This window comes from Cupressus sempervirens, chromosome 9, assembly GCF_028749045.1.
Source record: "Cupressus sempervirens isolate cs-2001-9-10 chromosome 9, ASM2874904v1, whole genome shotgun sequence".
NCBI classification, from domain to species: Eukaryota; Viridiplantae; Streptophyta; class Pinopsida; order Cupressales; family Cupressaceae; genus Cupressus; species Cupressus sempervirens.
Window position 1 is genome coordinate 163258289 of NC_143126.1, and position 17423 is coordinate 163275711.

Sequence of the window (17423 nt, forward strand, 5' to 3'; positions counted from 1 at the left end):
GCAAACCTAAAACCCCATCCAAGTCTTCTATTCGTGCGATGCAATTTCAAACTAATGTACTATAAATTTGATTACTACAAATAATACATTACTTGTCTTGAGAAACTTGTTTGTACAACCCCCCCTCCCATCATAATGGAAACTCAAAGGAATGGGTGATATATTTATTTAGCCATTTCTTGTCCCAAGAAACTTGTATTGACAACCCCCCTCGTCTCAAATTGGAAACTCAAAGAAATGGTGGTATATCAAAAAGACCATGACCTTTCATCTTATCGTTCTCCTCTAAATTTTTATTTCTAAATATATGGCTATCTAATTCAAGAAAGTTCTTGGGCTTTTCTTGGGCTTTTCTTGTTTTTGAAAGGCCTAGTATAGTAAGAAGGATTTTAGAAAGAATCTTCTTGATTATGGTAAGGCTCTTATTTCAAGTTATTCCTTGAGACACTAATTTCATTTTGAGAAAATCACTAGTGTTTGTAGCTCCTAGATGGATAGCAATTTGTGATGCATGTGCTCAAATTTGGTTGTTTCTCCTGTAATACTTAAAACACATTGGAGAAGTTTAAAGTAAATGACACTTGCATGTTCAACTGACATATTCATAATCTTAACATTCATTATTGCTTGAGTTAGGCCCAAAGAAGGAAAGCCAATTGGGGGGGGTGAATCAATTGAAGCAATTAAAAGCATAAAACCTCTCAAACATAAACTGATCTATACAATAAACAATAAATACAAGATCCCCAATACATAACACAGAAACACAAGATTTGTTCTTGTGGAAACCCGTTAGGGAAAACTCGATGGGAGTCTAACCAACAAGATGATGTACTCTGCTATAATTGTTGCGTAGTAAAGGGCATGAAAAATAGAAAGGTGCACATACACCCAAAAGCTTACAGCTGAATCAGCAAGGCACACTGCCCAGAGCACACTGCTCACATACAATCTCAAATCTGGGCTTAGTCAAGTTCACTAATCGCACTACAATGATAACAACAAGATGGACTTGCAGTCCAATACAACCAAATTGAATTATATCATCTTTTGTGCCTATACAGTTCCAATGCAGTACAATATCTCTCTACTCATGTATCTTTGCACATCTCACACTCACTAATATCATCTCACACTTACAATTACAAATTGATCCCTCATATATACCCATTAAGACCAAAATCCATTAGGTTAACCAAGATCTAATAAAAGATATAACAATTATGCCCAAACACTAATGTTATCCACAATAAGTCACTTAGGACTTAGATAGGATGGTGCTAGAGCACCCTCAAGATCTTGGTGGAAACATATTAAGGTTCATGGTATGTCGTGAGAAAATAATGTAAGTAGAGTCAGAATGATCATAAAGGTCCTTCTAACCAATTGGCAAAGTGATAAGACCCATTTTGTAAGGTCATTGACATGTTAGGCATTAATGAGCCAGCATGGTCAAACTTGGTCAAGGGGTCAGTAGGATGGTAGGGAACTTAAATTTAGAGTCTACGAGTGATTTTCACCATATAGGATCAATTTAGGTCAAGTCCTAGTTGGTAGGAACCAAAAATGCAAAATTTTCTTTAAAATGCAAAAGTTGACAAAATATTGCTTGACAACATTTTTTACAAAATTGACAACTTTCCGAATATGGACACCAAACTCCTTCCAATGCTCAAGTTGTTCAAAATTTTGTTGAGGGAATTGGATTTGGTATATTTAAGGCCTTTTGGATCGATTTGTATCAGAGCAGTTATAGTTTGACGTTTTGAAGCAATACAATGCTCAGATTTTATTGCAAATTCGTGATTGCAACATTTGCCATTGTTTCATCTTGATGGATCTTATTGTGTAAATCATTTAGGTGTGTAAGGAGATGATCTAGGAACCCTTTGAACTTGGTTGAGGTAAATTGATTAAGTTTGGAGGGAGAAACATTCAAATTTCTAAGACTGGGTTTGAAACCCTCACTATTCAAGGGTTTCCACACAAAAATGGCCTTCTCTTGAAATTTCACCGTGGTAAATGAACAGCCTTTGAGGTAATGCAAGAAGAGGGAATGTATAATATATTCTGGTTTTAGACAGGAAGATCAAGTTTGCAATGAAAACAATCAAGCCCTAGCCAGGCATTTTCATGTGACCGACATGTGAGAGTGTAAATTGGTGAACAATTGGACTTGGAAAGTGGATATGCCTGCTCTAATCTTGGATTAGTGTTCATGGAGTGTGGCAACACTATTGGAACCATTGCTTTGCTTGGATAACACTATTTAAGGGTAGTTGCTTTATAAATCAAGCCTAATTTGGTCTATTAGGCTTATTTAGTCTAGTAAGGGTTATCCCATCAAAAGGAGTTGAGAACTAAAACTCTGGAATCTTATAGAGCTTCCAAATGGGTATATGAACCCTTAGTTTGTTTGGAAGGTCCTTTGGAAAGTTGGAAAGATAAGGCTGAAAAACCTATTAGGACAACCTAATTGTGAATTGGGCCTCCCCTAGCAATAACAATTGAATGAATCTAAACCCTTCAAGAACCTTAGAGAATGAGTTCGTCGGTATCTAATAAGCCAAGAGAAGATGTCTTAATCTACTCTCCTCACTTGTAAGTTCACCTCATGTCAAAATTGAAACCCTAGTCTATGTGGGTTTAGGTCTAGGAATCAATCCTAGGATCTTGTCACACAAATCATGTGTTAGAAAGTTAGAACTTGCCAAGGGTCTATATTAAGTATTGAGTAGTCCACATTGAGGACTAGTGGTTGTTTAAAAAAAGAATTCAAGAGTTTGTAGTGGGTTGTAGCCAAGATCTCCTAGTTTCCATGTGCCGAGGCCCCAAATCTTCAATCATGAACATGCTACACCATTGCCAAAGCAATACCAAACATCAAAGCACATTAAGAGCAATCAAGACATAAATCAAGAAAAAACCACATACTAGCAATCAAGACATTTTGATCCTCCTCAATCAATGCAGACCGCCAACATAGTCATCACACAATCCAAGAACACCAATAAGCAACATGAATGATATCAAAAACCTTTGCAACATTTGTATCATGAAAATCAAACTAATCTTCAATACCGAACACAAGAAAATTGAAATCTTCAAACTCAAACAAATCAAAAGATAGCTTGAAGTACTCAGAATCATGAATAGCAACAGCAAACACAAAGATAGATACAAGAATAATTCCAAAATTGTAAACTCTAAATCATCAAAACTAGTCCATACAGAACCATATACATATCCTCTACACTTAGGAACATTATAGCACTAGTAGCCAAAAACTTAACCAAAACTTATCCAAACAACCATCCAAACCTCTATAAGTTGATAGGCATCAACTACAAACATCTCAAAAACTTTGACAAGAATAGCACCTATAAATCTTCAATGTGATACCCAAACCAACAATGTACCAAAGATATGAATTGTCTTTAACATCAAAAGAATATGTTGACATCGATGACAAAACATTAATGTCACCATAGCAGCAATCTCTCCACTCATCCAACAGCTTGCACATTGACATGCATCAATGGATGGTGTTAACAAAATGGTAAAAGTTTGAACATCTTACATTTACGTTAGGATATCACACTAGCTTGGCTGATGTCAATGGCTAAACTAAGTCTAGTAGTCACAAAGACATTTACAATCACTTGCATTCTAGAAGAGGAATAGCTTTCTAAACAACTTTTCCTTTGCAATTTGTTTGGTTCAATATAGTTGAAGTAGTTGCTACCCATTGAATGAATAGAGTATGTCCCTTTCAGATACACACATATCACATCATTTGATCATACAATCTATATACTTTGTTTATCATATCAGCGTCCTTGTTCTAGAAAAAATTGAGGACTCGGCACTTCATTTGAAATAGTAAGTAGTCAATTCTATATGTTGTAGTGGCATAAAACTCGCATCAACAAGGCTCATAAGAAATTTTTAAAAAGCTAAGTTCAAAGGGTTAGAAAAATGAATGTCTATTACTATTTAACAATTTTGGGCTTAGTTCTTTGCCTTTTGTTGGAGGATAACATATAGTATTCTATGCCCCTCAAAATACCAAGCAATTGAAGAAAAGGAAGTTTCACATTACTTATAGTGATAAAATATTCAAAAGCAAGAAAAGAAAGGTAAAGATGATAAGATTATCACCTAGTTTTAATCTCTCATCCTAAACATTGGCCTAAATCCACCATTAAGAGTTAGTGAGATAATGTTCAGGATTCCAAATTCAACTAGAAAGATAATGAGGTTTTCTTTGGGTGTGAAATGAAGAGGGCATTAAAAATTATTAATGCTCTGTGGAAAGATGAAATTTCTAGTTAAAAAAATTGGATTCACATGATGTGACGAAAAAATCAAGAAATAGAAATTGTGAAACTTGATAGATTTATGTTAAATAGTAGCATTTATTGGTTTCCGCTCTTAAAAATGATAATCTAGTGAAAAAAATCATCCACAATGTTTGACCAACACCCCTTTTGAGATGGATTTTGAACTGGCTCTTGTCCTTCTAAGCCTTGAGAAAACGTTAAAGGGTTATATTAGATCATTGTCTCACACCTTACAAGTGTTGGGTGTTTTCTTAGAAATCTTGTATAGGTCATCACAAAGGTTTATTATAATATTTGGCAAAGTCAAAATTATAGAGGATGAGAAAAATTAGACTAGTCCAAGGACTTTAAATCAAAGGGGAAAATGATATCCAAAATTACAATGAGGATCCTTTCTAAGTAGATCAAGGGTTAATCTAAAGCATTTGTTGAGATTGAATTAGTCATCTGGCTCAAGGGTCTAGACTTACAAAAAATTAAAAATTATGAGTTTCTTTCTTAGTAAATCAAGTGCTTAATATAAAGCATCTATTGAGACAGAATTAATCAAGTGGAACCAGAGTAACAAGACTTGCCACAAGTCAAGCGAGTTGTCCAAGTCAACGAGTCAAGTTACCTCAGCTGGGTCAAAATGACCCGTGACCCTGACTCGACAGGTCAATTCAGCTGACTCGCTTGACCCGACTGACTCAGCTAACTCGGTTGGCTGACTCACTTGACTCATCTAACTCGTCTGATTTTTACTTCTTTTTTAAAAAAAAATCTTAATACACCTAAAGTTTACCTTTGTAATTATATAATCGATGTATGTTATGTATGTGATCAAATTACCTTCTATTTCATGATGTTGTTGTGTCTTTAAGCTTTATTCAATACTAGGTGCATGGAATTTCTTTAAATCCTAAAAAATCTCTAAATTTCAAGGGTTTTGTCACTTTGTCGAGTCATATGCGAGTCTGAGGTGGGTCACAAGTCGAGTTACTCTTCTCGAGTCCGCGCTTGGTCCGAGTCTCATTACTTTAAGTGGAACAACAGTCTAACTTGGTAAAAAGAACTTTTTTTAATTATTCATCATACATAAAGAGAGATTGTAGGTTATTGAGATTGGGTGAGTTTTATTTTTCAGACCAAGATGAATCAATATAGACTTTCCTTTCTAAAGGATTGGCTATAAATATAAGCCAAGGAAGGTGTTTGAAGTAGAGGCAATTCTTTTAGTTTCAGGGGGCAATTCATTTTGATTTGGTATTGATGGTTTGCCCTTGGAAAAATTTCTAGGATTTGTATGATTGCCCTCCACTTCGACAAGGCTAATAGAAACTTTTTGGAAAAGGATTAGCTAGAGGTTTATAAGGAGTTCGTGTTTAGGGATTGCCTTGTGCTAAAAAAAAAACAAAAATGTGACCAAACTAGAGGCCTAAACACTTGAAGTTTCATACAAATTTTTGGCCTCTACTCTTGGTTTTTTTTTGCGAAAGCGAGAGATAAATTCACCCTAAATTTATACATTATTGTTGCCAAAGAAACTCTTTTTCACTTAGGAATGCTTCTCGGGGACTTCTACTTAAAAGCAAAAAACTTTCTATCAAGCGTCCTTAAGTCCAATTTGTTGATGACATGTCTATACGCTTGTAATGGAGGCATACAACTTTGTTCAAATGAATGGAAGATTAGAAGTGTAATGCTTTATTTCAAGTTACTTTGCTTCAATCAGAAAATCAAGGTTGGATGTGATATTGGTTGTTATATTTTAGGTATTTTAGTTGCCCTCAACCATGCTTTAAAGACGTGTCACAGTGGGATATTGGGAAGGTTAATAAGGTGTTATAGTGACAAGGACACTTGCATTTTTCGCTTCTTACAGACTCTTTCTAGACTCTAATGTTGACCACCTCACAAAGTAATAAGGAACTCCTCGTTGTTTGATGGAGAATAAACGAGGGCATATTAAGGCTTGCATTGTGTGTAACTCTCCCAAAAATCATTGGAGGGTTGGAGCTCAAGGATTTGAATCTTCAAGGGATCAAAATTATGTGGAAAGTGTTGCACCTAGTGAATCTTCTTTTTGACCTTTCAATGCCATTCCTCAAGTTCAATCACACTTTCATCTATGAAGTTCTGAAACACCCTGTAGACTTGTTATTTCAATACAAAAAGAGAATGTTGATATCTTGAACAAGTTGCATGCCTCTCAAACATTAAATTAATTACGATCCATAAACTAGTGTGGATACTTTTTATTTCAATACAAAAATGAATGTTGGTATCTCATATTCCTGAACTTTGGGTTTTGAGGCTTGGAATCAATCTTTGTTTCTTATGTTGCATTGATTAATTTGTCTTTTTTACTTCTCTCTTTGTGTGACGCATTTGAGCATTTGGCATTGTTCTTGAAGACTTTGAGCTTTAGGAAACAAGATTACTTTAGTTTAATAGTGGCTGCAAGTAAGAACAGTTAAAGACTTTGTGTTTTAATTCACAGTATATCTTTTTTAATTGAATAGTTGATAAGAGCATGTGTGCCTTATTACCTTTTCATCCTTTTATTCAAAGATGATTGATTGTAAGAGCGTGTGGGCTCTTATTCTCAATCGTATAAGTTAAGTTGTAACTGCTGTCTTAAAGTTGTTCTTACGACAATTTCTAAGCCACCAATATTATCATAGCAGTAGATACCTTTTGTTAATTCACAAATAGTTGTTAGAGCAAAATCATTCCTGAAAAAAGAGGAATTGATTCAGAGAACCACCCATTTGTCAATTCCAGTTTTAGGTTTCTGTTGTAGCCACCTACAGTAAGAAGGGAGCCTCCCCTACTGCTGAGAGGAGAGACTTATCTCAATACTCCATTGCCTAAAGTTCCCATTTTGTAAGTTGTAGTTCTAGTAACTTCCAAATTTTTTAGCCAACACCTCACTCAGAGGGAGTGTTAAGAATATAGCTTCATTCAGATTGAAAACATATTGTAAATCAAATTGTTATAGATAATAATAAACATGTACACACATATATATATGGTTGAAATGAACAAATTTATAAATATATATATATATATATATATATATATATATATATATATATAGACACACACAAATACATACACACATGCATACATGCTGATTATTACATATCAGACAGAGTAAATGATTTACGATCCTCTGCATAGTGTATAATGCACATAATGTATAAATATCATTGTGGTTGATATATGACACAATCAGGCTCTATTCCATTGGAGCCATTAGTAATATTGGGTACTACATTAAAACAATGTGATTATGTTATCGAATAGTCATGACCACATAGAGTCATGACCCTACGTGGCCATGACATTTTATCTCGTATATAACTCGATAAACATACTGCAGAAAAAATATCAATATACGACATACTTAGTATCTGCAATAAGCAATCTCCTGCTTTGTGTTACATCAGTGATTGGCAATTCAATATTGTACAGTTCGACTGGCATATCTGAAGATAACCATTTGCATTCTGATTTGTAACTGTCAGTCAGTAACAGAGATTAATATAAGAATAAAGTCAAGTCTGAATCTACAAGGATCATCTTATCCTATCTATTGAGCAAGTAAATTAAAGCATATATTTACTTTACATGTGATTCCCATTCCTTAACAATTTCAAGTTGAAGTAGTTTAGTTGAATGAAAGTAATTGTGGATGTTTACTTATTGACTACACAAATCCAAGCCACTAGTGTCTTGTTGATTATAAGTGTGCCTTGTGTGGTTAGCAAATGAGAGAAAGCACATAACTTCAACTGATATTCAATCTTTACTTTGCATCCATTTGAGGAGATTGAAGGGTAGATATCGATTTGAAAACCATTTGAATATTCCTTAGAAGCTTGCAGTAGGTGGTTAGAGTCGATAACTAGGTTGCATCTAGTAGAGTCCAAGTCCATCCATTATTCCTTGCATTCATAGTTGGGAGGAGTAGTAGTTAAAGTAAGCAATTTTACATTGAAGTGTAAAGTTGGTAAATCAAAACTATATTTTCATTGCACATGTTGAAGCCAGATTTTTATAAGTGCAAGCGTTGATATATATTGAACAACAGCATAAGTCCTCTAAGTGATTACCAGCTAATCATATTAGTTTACTGAGTGACTATCCACAATTGAAGGAAAAAATAAGTCAAACTCACACCAACACTAATCCATATAGGCTCCGAGGGAAAACTGCAATTGGCTGCCCTTAATGCAACCCTAGGCCCAAGAAAAAAAATATTAGCCCACATTGTCCTCGTGTAATCCTTAACTGGTCTCATGAGGTGGTGTACCTAGTGAGGCCTCACCATTTCCCCTCCTTACACTTCCCCTTTTCCCTTAATATGGTTGATTATTGCAGGTGTATGATAATGTTAATTATATTGATATAAATAAATATTTTTACATTGCTTATGTAACTTCTAAATATATAGCTATATCAAAGATAAAATTTGCAAGCATATACTACCATTTCATATCTATTCAGATACGCATCAAGAGTATGATTATTTGGTCATACCACGACGTCTTATGGATTGTTGCTGAATGTGTTATGGTATTTTGTTGCTTCATTCAATGTACTATCATCTATTTAACTTAATAGATGTGATAACAAAGTCGCAATTTTTTTAAGTTTTGATCCAATGTCTTCCTCAAATTGATGTCTCCGCTTTTCATTACTTCCTTGGATCATGGATTATCTTTGTTGTAAGGTTTATTCTGCTGGAGAATCAATCTTCTTATAAATATATATTGTCTTTTGTTGTTCTTCCTATTTTTTGTATCCTTTCTTGTCTTGTTTATTGATTGTCTTGGGGTTATTCTAAGATATTTGTATCTTTATCCTTTTGGACAAAGAAGACATGTCTCTTTCCACAAATACCTTCAATTGCATCCCTTCTACAATCACACCCCTTTGTACATCAAGTTAATTACATCTCTTGGGAGTCAGCCTTAGGGAAACATTTATCATTTACTTTAATTCCAACTCAAATGGGTTGACTATGTTCAGTTTGTTTCCAATCAGCTCCTTTCCGATTTTGTTATAACTGAGGTTTTTATGTTTATAAGGATTGAACACGACCCCTACTTTTGCAAGTGCATTGTTCCTTAATATTTAGTTGGACTTGACTATTTTAAATTATATTAGTATTATTATTGAAGTAAATAATTATTATTGAGCGAGTATTACACACTTCAAGGGCCACGAGTCAGCCTTTTTTATCATTGTTCTATGAATTTGTTGCTCATTATGTCAACCATATCAAAACATAAAGATACATGGCGAAGTTGGCCTTTAAAACATTATTTGATATTAGGAATGCTATCTAGTGAGTTGCGAATAAGAAGGCCTTCACCCACTATAGTTGATCAATTAGAATAAAGAGTCAAGATCAATTTGTAATAAAATAACTTGCACAATAGAAGAAATAATACGAAATATTATATAAATACTTAATAATAACTAAGAGTAATAGGCCACTTCGAGGGGACAACCTCTAAATATCTCCAATGAGAACACACTTCACAATATGATCCTGAAATAAGACTCACAACCTCCTATATATACCTAATTATGCTTAGGTTGAATAGACACAACCCTACATAACACCTAGGCCGACCTACCTACCTAAATAATAATATAATAATGATAACATGACTTAATTAAGGATTAAGATAGCCACAAGTTGACTATTCATAACCCTATATACACCAATATTAAGGGCTTAGCATGCCCCCTCTCTTGAAAGAAGCATTGTCCTCAATGCTAACCTTGTGTGGATTCAAATTTTCAAACTTGAAACCTCTTTATGCAAATCATTTTGAATGTAAACTCTAATTCCTATGCCGTCGATTTTGATCAAAATGCACATTATTAGTGTGGAGCCCACATTTGGTTTTACTTTTAAAAAACTTGAGCGTTACCTAATTGTTTCTTATGCTTTTTCTTGCTCATTTTGACAACTGTATTTACACCTTCACCTTGAAATTGCTTGAGCCTTCAAATCAAAAACCTCAAACCTATTTTTCTCGCATCTCAAATTGAACTTCTCTCAAAGACTCTAGAATACAAGAAAGTTCAAGGTCATGCCAATGAGAAGATTTCAAAATTTTGAAGGTGGAGGAATTGAATTAAAACAAAGATTGCAAGATAAGAATTCTGATGTGGTGCCTATCCATTTCTAATCAATCAGAAAATTCAAGTTTGCACGTCTCCAAAAACATCCAATTACATCATGCCAAATGTACATGTAGAGTTTACAGAAGGCTTCTACATAACCTATTTTAAGATTGGTCAATCAAGGCATTGCAATTTTCTCTTTGGCCCGCAAGGTTGTGTTTTTATGCAACTGGACAAGCATTTAATGCTTGTAGCTTTTAGTTGGATTAGGCATTGTTGGAGAAATCTTGTCCCTTGATCTTGAATTGTGCTACACCCTTAATATTGGTGTATATAGGGTTATGAATAGTCAACTTGTGGCTATCTTAATCCTTAATTAAGTCATGTTATCATTATTATATTATTATTTAGTTAGGTAGGTCGGCCTAGGTGTTATGTAGTGTCTATTCAACCTAAGCATAATTAGGTATATATAGGAGGTTGTGAGTCTTATTTCAGAATCATATTGTGAAGTGTGTTCTCATTGGAGATATTTGGAGGTTGCCCCCTCGAAGTGGCCTATTACTCTCTGTTATTATCAAGTATTTATATAAGATTTCATATTATTTCTTCTATTGTGCAAGTTATTTCATTACAAGTGGTATCAAAGCATGATCTTGGCACCATAGAGGCAAGATTTTTTCTCAACATTAGGGCGATTTTGGGAAGAGCATGACTTTCAGATTTTAGCAAATTTTTCAAAGATTTTTAAACGGTTTTTGATGACCATATTAAAGAAGCTACAATCCAAAATTCAAAGTAATTGGAGCAAATTTGAGAAAATTATTGCAGAATTACTATTTCTACACAATTTATTGAGATCTTCATATCTTTCACATCCTGTCAAATTGGAGTATAACTTGTATTGGGTTTTTGAATACAATGATTCTTGGAGATATGCCTAAAGGACTTCCTCCTAAGAGGGATCATGACCATGCCATACAACTAGTTTGAGGGAGCCAGCCACCAAACATCAAGCCTTATAGGTACCCACAAATACAAAAAAGTGAGATAAAAAAAATTGTTGAGGAAATGCTAGAGGCAGGAATTATCAAGCATAGCCAAAGTGCTTACTCCTCACTTGTTGTGACGGTGCGTAAGAAGGATGAAACTTGGCGCATGTGTCTAGATTATAGAGTGCTCAACAAGTACACCATTAAAGATAAGTTTCCTATTCTAGTCATTGATGATCTTCTAGATGAATTAAATAGAGCTATGTATTTTACCAAGTCAGATCTTAGATCGGGTTATCACCAAATTCAGATTAAGGAGGAAGATATTTGCAAGACATCATTTCGAACTCATGAGGGTCATTATGAATTTTTGGTGATGCCATTCAGTCTTACCAATGCACCATCTACATTCCAAAGTTTGATGAATTCCATTTATAAGAAGTTCTTGAGAATGTTTGTGTTAGTGTTTTTTGATGATATATTAATTTATAGCAAGACTTGGGAAGAACATTCGCAGCATTTAGATCAAGCATTGCAATTACTTGGAGATCATCAACTTTATGCTAAGCCATCCAAGTGTGCTTTTGGTCTTAAGGAGGTGGAGTATTTGGGACACATAGTTTCACATGAAGGAGTAAAGGTGGACCCTAAACAAAATTAAGGCTATCATGGAATGGCCTATTCCAAAAACCATTAAGAAGCTGAGGGGTTTCTTGGGATTGACAGGGTACTATAGAATATTTATGAAGAATTATGGTCGTATAGCAGCACCCCTTACCACTATATTGAAGAAGGATTCTTTTCATTGGAATGAATCTGCTAGTGTAGCATTTGAGCAATTGAAGAAGGCTATGTGTACAGAATCTTATTAAACTTAAGATCTACATGCAACACCTAGAAATTTGAAACCACTCTCAAACATGCATACACTGAATTCCATTCATGAAGTTCGAATTTCAGCAAATTTTCACCCTTTCCAAACTTCATCCAAATTTTATGATATTTAATATAGAGTTGTTATTTTAATAATAATATTTAATTTCAAAGTAATATTGAGTTATATAGTTTAATTAATTAGCAATGTCAAACTATTTTGACAATTATGTGGATATATTTATTATATTTAAAAATATATAAATATATACAAGTTAAATCTAACGTCCAATATTTTCTCAAATTTTATCCAAATTTTATGATCAATGAACTCAAATTCGAATTTGAACCTTGCGAATTAGCTATTAGGAATAGAGGATGTTGTTGGCGCTTGGGAGAGTTACAGAACTGTTAGATTATTGGCAAGTTTTGTCATTGATGTCAACACGTATTCTTTGGGTTCATGAAAAACTCAGTGCAGGCTATTTACCATTTCAGCGTAGACAGTGGTTGACAAATTTGGATATACGAGCTTACATTTGTTTAGAAGAATGAGTGTAGACATCATGTCTACGTTCACTATACTTTAAGTGATATTCTAGATGAGTTTTTGTTTGTCTTGTAAAGAATAGTAGAAGACCAGTGTGTAGGAAAATGTCACGGGGTTGGATTTAGCTCATGCCCAGGTTAAGCCTTCTCCCTTAGAATCTCCAACCACGCGCGGCACTAGCAATCCTTACTTCTGACTCCTCATATGGTCCAGTCATTTTCGTTCACCCAAACTGACTTACCTCCAAATTTCATCAAGTGCCCACACACCTAACTGCCTAAACATACACTCCTGCGGAATAGAAGCGCATGTCGAACCACCTTAGTTCTAATCCTCTGTTGCTCTACACACACATCCTCGAGCTCCAAGCTTTACCCCTGTTCAACCTCTAGTTGAACCCCTTCTTAGCCCCTTTGATATCTTCGCCTCGGCATCCCCTATAAGACAACCTTACTTCAATACCGGCCATATGTGATCTCAACTCCTCAAGTCTCTTGATCACCCTCGATCTCCATAGTGCCACTCCATGGATGCCTACGACTACCACAACTCCCCTTATTCAACTCTACCAACTACCAAAGCCTAGTACTGCATCGAGAATCACCATAACTCCCTTACTAAACACTACAATCCACCCTAAGTGACTTAGACCACTGAGTCCTCCCTTGCTCACTAAGCATGTTGCCTAAGCATACTCGACACTACCAAAGCACCTCGAAACATCTTAGAGTCCTCCAGTCCAAACTTGCATATTACCTTAACACGCCTCTATCTCCACGACATTCCATCTCTTGTTGGTCCCCCCTAGCTCACCATGAACCTTGAAGCTGAACCTTGTTCCCCACAGAACTATAGACTGCTTTAGCCAAACTCTGAATCCAAACACTGAGCCCCAACTGCCTCGACACCATGTCTATGTCTACATGCCCTCGTTGGTAAACACCTTCTTCTCATGCATCCAATGCACTCAAACCAACCCTTCATATATCCATGCAATCTTACTCAACCCACGGACTCCTTTGTAATACAAGAACTACTTGAGTTCCAAACCCTTGCTCCATGATCCACCCAATCCATTGGACGTTGTACTCCATTTCCAACTCGACTACACCACCATAGCTTAACCTATGAATTACTTCACCCATTTCAGTCATGCACCACAAGCCATCACTTCTAGCCATCCATCATGACCTGCCTCTTCGAACCATGACCAACAACTACCTCTTTGGATACTTGACACAGATCTGCCTCATGACTTGACTCACCATGAGCACTACCCTAGAATACCATATCCCGATCGCCATGCTAGACCATCACGGCCTTTGAGATCCAATCCCAATGCAAATCCAATTAACCAAGTAACTTGGATGTGCACCTAGTGCCACACCCTTTTGATACCGTTCTGCATGGATAACTGGCTCCATAACACATTGCCCACACAACTTACCATAAGCCCCCAATGGTCTTATTCATACAAACCATTTGCCTCCTACCGCACGACTAGGCACTCCGCTTCCCCAGCTTTCAAACATTAGACAACTCCCTTTGAGTCATCCTTGACATTGGCTCAGCTACTCCACTTCACTAAGTTAGGGATCCTTGTCTTGTCGCCAAACCTCACCACATCATGATAAGGCGGAGCTACTCTTTTTCGCTCCTATGACTATGCGTTAGCTCTATCTCATCTAAAGACTAGAGGGAAGGACTACTCTTCTTTGTCCCTCTTGAGGAAGGTCGGCTATCTAAGCCACCCTTGATGCACAGTAACACTTACCCTCCATTGTTACACCTCATCTCGGCTCCACGCCTCGCCTACACCACAACTATGCTAGTGGGAACATCACATAGCATAGCCCCAAGTTACACCTCGGCTCAATTCCACACCGTACCTACACCACAACTATGCTAGAGGGAACATCTCGTAGCACAGCCCCATTGGATATTCCTCAGATCATGTCCTGGACAAGACCCTATGCCACAACTATGTGTGCCCAACACACAACATAGCCCCATCATACTCCTCAACTCGGCACCATGCCTCGCCCACTCCACACCTGTGTGCACCCAGCTTTGCCTCACAGGCCCATAACCTTAGAGTTTCATCTTGTGAACAATAGCCCCTTATAGAAACTATGACAAAGGCAGTTGAAGTGTTTTTCCTATTTATTAATGGCAAGTAGGACTTAATGCTAGCGAGCATGGAATATGGTAGAAGACTTGTTTGTGTGCATATGCTCTGATTTGAGAGTCATTTGGATTGTTCTAGAAAGGTTGTTGGTGTGTAACATGCAATACCTTTTACTCGCAGTCCACTATATTATTGTAGCATGTGAATTATCATTGGCAAATGTTACATTGTTATTGCAACGTGTGGGACACTTAATGTAATGAGTATGTAGATGCTTATGAAGGTGTGTATGCCTTAGCATGGTCTTATGTAATTAATTGTATATTGTAGAAGCTCTAACAGGTCTACCTTATTAATTATTTGTAAAGGGTATAAAGGGAAGATTTTTTCCTTGTTTAATGTGTGTGAATTGTCTGTCCTAATACATATAATGCAAGGCTTGATGTTGGATTATTGGAGCAGAGAAGATAAGCAATTTGGATGATTAGTGTACTTCAAAGCAACTGTTTTAGCAAGTAAGTTGTAGATTAGTTAGTTCATGCTCATTGGATATGTTATCCTGATACATCTATCTTTCACTTTTGTCAAAGCATTTGGAAAGTGGGTTTATTTGTTCTTATCAACCTTTAACAGGGTTAGAACCTTCTAACAAGAGTTCAAGGTCTCCTAACAAGAACTGATGTATTAAATGAACTGCATTTGACTCCTAACAAGGTCACATCCTTTCACAAGGAATTTATATGTTAGTACACTATCTTGTGTGTACCATCACCATTAGGGTTTTATATGTTAGTACACTATCTTGTGGGTACCATCACCATTAGAGTTTTACCTCTGATCAAGGGTTTCCCTAGTCAACAAAATCATTCTGTTATGGTGTATGCTTTCTTATTGTTGTGCATCATTCTTCTAATTGTTGGTGATCAGTTTTGTAAGATTGGATTTAATTGTATTTGTTGACAACTGACTCACCCTCGCCCCCCTGCCCCCCGCGTCCCCCCCCCCCCCCCCCCTCCCAGTGGTGTGTGGAATTTACTTCTTAACACTACCAATCTATACATAAAATATAGCTTAAAGTATAAGAACAAAAAAACACATATTCCAATGAATTATACTATTATATTTCATGTATATATTTTAATCAATATAATGAGACTGACTTGAACACAAGGGTGTCATTTTCACAAAAAAATAGCCATTTTTTGCTTAGGGACTAAGTTCCCAAGAGGCTATGGGAGACTCTCGGGAGTCCCCATGACATCTTGCAATGGTCCCACCATCTCGGCAACATTGGTGTACCAAATGTAGTTTGGTAGGGAGATGACCATATTAATTCAGCAATTGAAACGAGGATCTTTTTATTTTTTATTTTTTATTTTTTATTTTGGAGACTAGGAGAAGGGGATGTATCCGCGTTGAACACTAATTTATACTCAAAAAGAATTTCAAAGTTCTCCTTATATAATAAAACAACATATGGTTTTAAGCTCAACTATATATTTTTAAAATGTATGAACGTAAATATAGATATTTTATACTTTTATAACTTTTTACTATTTTGAGATTTTACAGAATGAGTAAAACTTCCAATAATATAAACAATATTCTAATCATCCTCATTGTCACACAAGTGTGTATTGTTAAGTTTGTCCACTTTTTTATAACAATATCAACATTTGTTTGATCTATTCTTATTTTCTTCTTTCCCATATTTCTACCAAAAATCGCATATCAGCCAAGGTGAAGGCTGAGCCACTTAAAATTAAATGCTACTTTCTCAACATTCCATTCACTATCCACATAACATATAACCATTGGTATGTAACCTTACAACCAACTCTTCATCTAAAGAACTTTTAGTTCCTTAAATTTACTTTCCAATAAAATTCTTCAACACAACAAAGGTTCTCTAGATTCTTGACTCGATTCATTCATCAACAGCACAACACACTTTCTCCCTAATTAGAAGACGAAATCTCTAAATATCCAGCCCTTTAGTCTAAAGACTATTGCAAAACTTCATCCAAAACCTACTGGCATTGCTAAACCAGCATGCTAACTACTAAGTGTAGTGTCATCCAATCAAAAGAAGAATGAAGTTTGACAAAACTAATCATTTAAGGAAAACTTGTTACGCTACATAATAAGTTGAAGTCAGGAGTACACAGAAGGGATATCACCTTTTGCTCGATACGGTGTAAATCTTTCACAGAATTAACTGGCTTCTTCTCACCATCCTCTGCACAATCTGAGCAAAAGAAATGATCCATCTTTTTAACTTGCTCTGCGGTTAGATTCATACATGGAGGATGGAACCTGCAAGTACACAGGCAAAGTCACAAAACAGATTCAAAGAAGGAAATAAATTAAGAGCTTTCAGTAATTCTAGCAAGGACAGTTTGGCATTA

At 35.8% G+C, this 17423-nt stretch overlaps 1 protein-coding gene across 2 annotated transcripts in view; it reads right to left on the bottom strand.

The window, feature by feature from the left end:
* Positions 1-17423, bottom strand: part of LOC149538013 (chromatin remodeling protein EBS-like) — a 110741-nt gene that overhangs the window by 11457 nt on the left and 81861 nt on the right. For both annotated transcript variants that reach the window (XM_089799404.1, XM_089799403.1), the window contains exon 4: positions 17196-17331. In XM_089799404.1, the coding sequence (XP_089655530.1) occupies positions 17196-17331 (136 nt within the window). The remainder of the gene's footprint in view (positions 1-17195; positions 17332-17423) is intronic.